The 3,494-nt window shown below is 47.3% G+C and overlaps 1 protein-coding gene across 1 annotated transcript; it reads left to right on the forward strand.

Annotated features, from left to right (window-relative positions):
* Positions 1-540: 540 nt before the first annotated feature.
* OOEP (oocyte expressed protein) lies at positions 541-1,830 on the forward strand. The gene is made up of 3 exons (XM_047101490.1): positions 541-789; positions 994-1,173; positions 1,539-1,830. Exons 1-3 carry the CDS (start codon positions 600-602, stop codon positions 1,616-1,618), a joined length of 450 nt encoding a protein of 149 aa, XP_046957446.1. The 5' UTR covers positions 541-599; the 3' UTR covers positions 1,619-1,830.
* Positions 1,831-3,494: the final 1,664 nt, after the last annotated feature.

Here is a 3,494-nt window from a genome sequence, read left to right on the forward strand (position 1 = left end):
CAGGGGCTTAACCTGAGCTACCCAGGCACCCCTCTAACATTTATATTTTAAAACAGGACACACTGGCTTGAATCATTTTGAAGCAGTAACCAACCGTAGAGTCAGGAGACAACAGGGAGCAGAAGAAAGTAAGTGTAGATTCAATGAGCCGGCCCTTGGCCTGATCTACCTACTTACTCCTGGAAGGTAACATAGAAACCTTAACCTAGACACGGAAAGTGATTTGGGGCAATGAGGCTGCCAATTCAAACCGCACTGTTAATCAGCTATGTGCCGGCGCAGGGGCCTTAAAGGCTAAGTGAGACCTTACGCAGCGGCGATGACCAAGGACAGCTTCTGAGAGCGGGCTGGAACCCAAATGCTAGTAGCAGGAAATCCGGGGGCCGCCTTCTCAGAGCCACCGAGCAGGGGCGCCGGGGCGGAGGGGGGGGGGGGGTCAGTTGGGTGAGCTCACCCGGAACGGCACGCGGGGTCGCAGGAAGAGGCGGGGTTGGCCGGGAAACTTAAAAGGGAGCACAGGATTCGCGCCTCCTTGGAGTTCTGCGGGGGCTGCTTGGACCTTGCTCGGACCTTGCTCTTCCTGGGCTGCGGGACCTAGCATGGCAGACGATGCAGGTGCTGCTGAGGCCCAGGGGGACCAATGCACGCCTGCCCAGTCCCTAGGCAGGCTGCTGAAGTTACCACTTCCACCACCTCGGATTCGCACCCGGCCATGGTGGTTTCCTGTGCAGGAACTGAGAGACCCACTGGTGTTTTACCTGGAGGCATGGCTGGCTGACTCGATCTTTGGTGAGCCACCCTAGGTGTGCTGGTGCTGTAACCCCTCCAGTCCGACAGTCCAGAGTAACTCTGGACAGTCTCTGCCTGATTTGCAGGCCACATTTGACACCAAGATGCCCACCTTCCTGTGCTTTCCTCTCCTGGCCTTCAAATCTAGCTCCCACTGACCGTCGTTCGACCATGTTTCCCCTCAGTCTCTCTTTTCCTGTTTAGGCCCAGACAGAGCCATCATTCCAGAAATAGAGTGGATGAGCCAAGTCCTGCTGACGGTGGACATAGTTAACTCTGGGGACTTAGTTGAAATCACCATCTTCGGACGGCCCCGTGTACAGAATCGGGTGAAGAGCGTGCTCCTGAGCCTGGCAAACTGGCACCGGAAACATCGTGCCCGAGGTGAGCGTCTCTGAAAACCTGCAAGTGGAGGGAGCCACTGGTTAACCACCTGGCGGTACCTGCCTTTCTTCCAGCCTTTATTACCATAGCAAAACCTTTTGCAGTTTCCTAATTCCAGTGTTCTGCATGCATCCAGTTTTCTGGGCATCCCTTTGTGAGAGGAGTGCAAATAGGACCTTGGGAAAGCAAATCTGACACATTCAAGCCCGTCACTGCGCACGCATCCTCAGCTTGGTTTTACCACTGTGTCCAGATCTCAGGTTCAGAGTCTCCATCTGAGAAGTGATGCTGCTAGCACTCCCCCCCCCCCCCCACTCCCCTCAATGCTGAGTACTTTGGAACAGTGAGCATTTTTCCTTATCCAGCTGAGAAGATGAATCAACTTGAGGAGTTCTTGAAGACCCATGCATCAGGTCCCCAGACTCCTGAACATCGTATTGTGTAACTATTTTCAGGAGCATTGTGAGAACAGTCCTGCTTCTGCTGCTAAAGTTCAAGAGAAGCAAGTATGCATAAATCTCTGCATTCTTTTTTTCCTGTGTCTTGATGGGTAGTGCTCTGATTATTATGATGCAAAAGTGAGTTTGTAGTGCCATTCTAGTAAAGAACTGAATTTCCTTTTTGTCCAATGCTATAAAGAACTTTGCTGACTTAAAATTAAGCAAATACATAAAAGATTGTTCATTCATGTCTTGATGTGAGAGGTGGGTAAAAGGCTGATGCTAGTGGTCTTATTTTTTCCTTTGCTTCTATCATTTGGAATCTACTAGCCCTTTTATGATTTTATGGCCACAGTCAGGCCCCTAAGCACAGGCCCACGAATTTGCATTTCTAATAAGCTCACAGGTAATACCAATGCTTCTCCTCTGGGGCTCTCACTTTGAAGTTGGTGGTTTGGCCCCTGGGTACCACCTATGGTGCATTTTCTTTTTGGAGTGGAGCCTTCCTCCCTGCACATGGGTGGGTGTTCCAACATGAAACCTGAGGTGACTGCTTATTTATTCTGTTGGCATTGTGATTCACCAGAGTACAGCCAGGGTCCTTGGCATCTTGACTATTGGAAGGCATCCTGCCACCAAGCCAGCTGTCTCCTTTCTCTCTGAGGCCTGCACAGGTGTTCTGCATGAGCTGGGTTGTTTTTCCATTACCCATTACCATGCTAGGACTAATTTGTGCAAAATAGCCCCCACCTAACACTGCCTCCACTTTCAGGAAGCAGGCTTCTTAGAGGAAAGGTTATGGAGAGCTCTGTGGCTTCAGAGTGGAATTGATTCAACTCCTGCAATTTCTTTACCCCTTATCAGTAATGGATTCTAGCTGTTTGCAAGGGTTGTAAACACACACATACACAAGTCTTTTAAAATGTGCTGCTTTGGGGAGGGGGTTTCCTGGTGGCTCAATCAGTTAGGCATCTGACTTCTGCTCAGGTCATGATCTCACAGTTTGTGAGTTCCAGCCCTGCATCCAGCTTTCTGCAGTCAGGGCAGAGCCTGCTTGGGATCCTCTGTCTCCCTCGGTCTCTGTCCCTTCCCAACTCGTGTGTGTCCTCATGCATGCTCTCTATCTCAAAAATAAGTAAACATTAAAAAACTTTAAATGTGCTGCTTTGATTACAGGTGATATCGAACGTTTTTCTAATTCACATTTTTGTAAAATGCTTTTACATTTCTTATTCCTATATTCCTTCTTTCAACTCTGAAGATAGGAATTTTTATTATCTGTATGAGCTTTTGTAACAAATAATGGCCCATTATAACCAATATTTTCCCCTCCTTCTCAAATTTTTTGTATACGAAAAAATTCCATTTTCTGTAGTTAAACTAATTATTTTCTGTCTGATTTCCCCTCATCCTCATCCCAACCCCTTTTAATTAAGCCTAGGCACTCCTGCGTTTATCCTTCTGCAGAAATTTGATTAAAAAAAATTCCAACAGGTTATTACTACTGGGATATCTACAAAACCATTAAACACTTTTTATAATGTTATTTGGAGGAAGAGGATTATGCTTAAAACATTCTAATTGTCTAAAAATTATCCAGAATTATTAAATGATCCTGTGCATTTTTCATCCTTTACATACATTAACATGTTGAAGCCCTTAACCCCCAGTACTTCAGACTGTGACTGTATTTGGAGACAGGGCCTTTAAGGAGCTAATTAAAGTGAAATGAGGGGGGCGCCTGGGTGGCTCAGTTGGTTAAGTGTCTGACTTCAAAACTCAGGTCATGATCTCATGATTTGTGAGTTTGAACCCTTTATTGGGGTCTGCTCTGACAGCTCAGAGCCTGGAACCTGCTTTGGATTCTGTATCTCCCTTTCT

Source organism: Lynx rufus, unplaced genomic scaffold, assembly GCF_022079265.1.
Source record: "Lynx rufus isolate CCGP_SWC_20201006 ecotype Redwood Valley unplaced genomic scaffold, mLynRuf1.p SCAF_6, whole genome shotgun sequence".
In the NCBI taxonomy this organism is placed as follows: domain Eukaryota; kingdom Metazoa; phylum Chordata; class Mammalia; order Carnivora; family Felidae; genus Lynx; species Lynx rufus.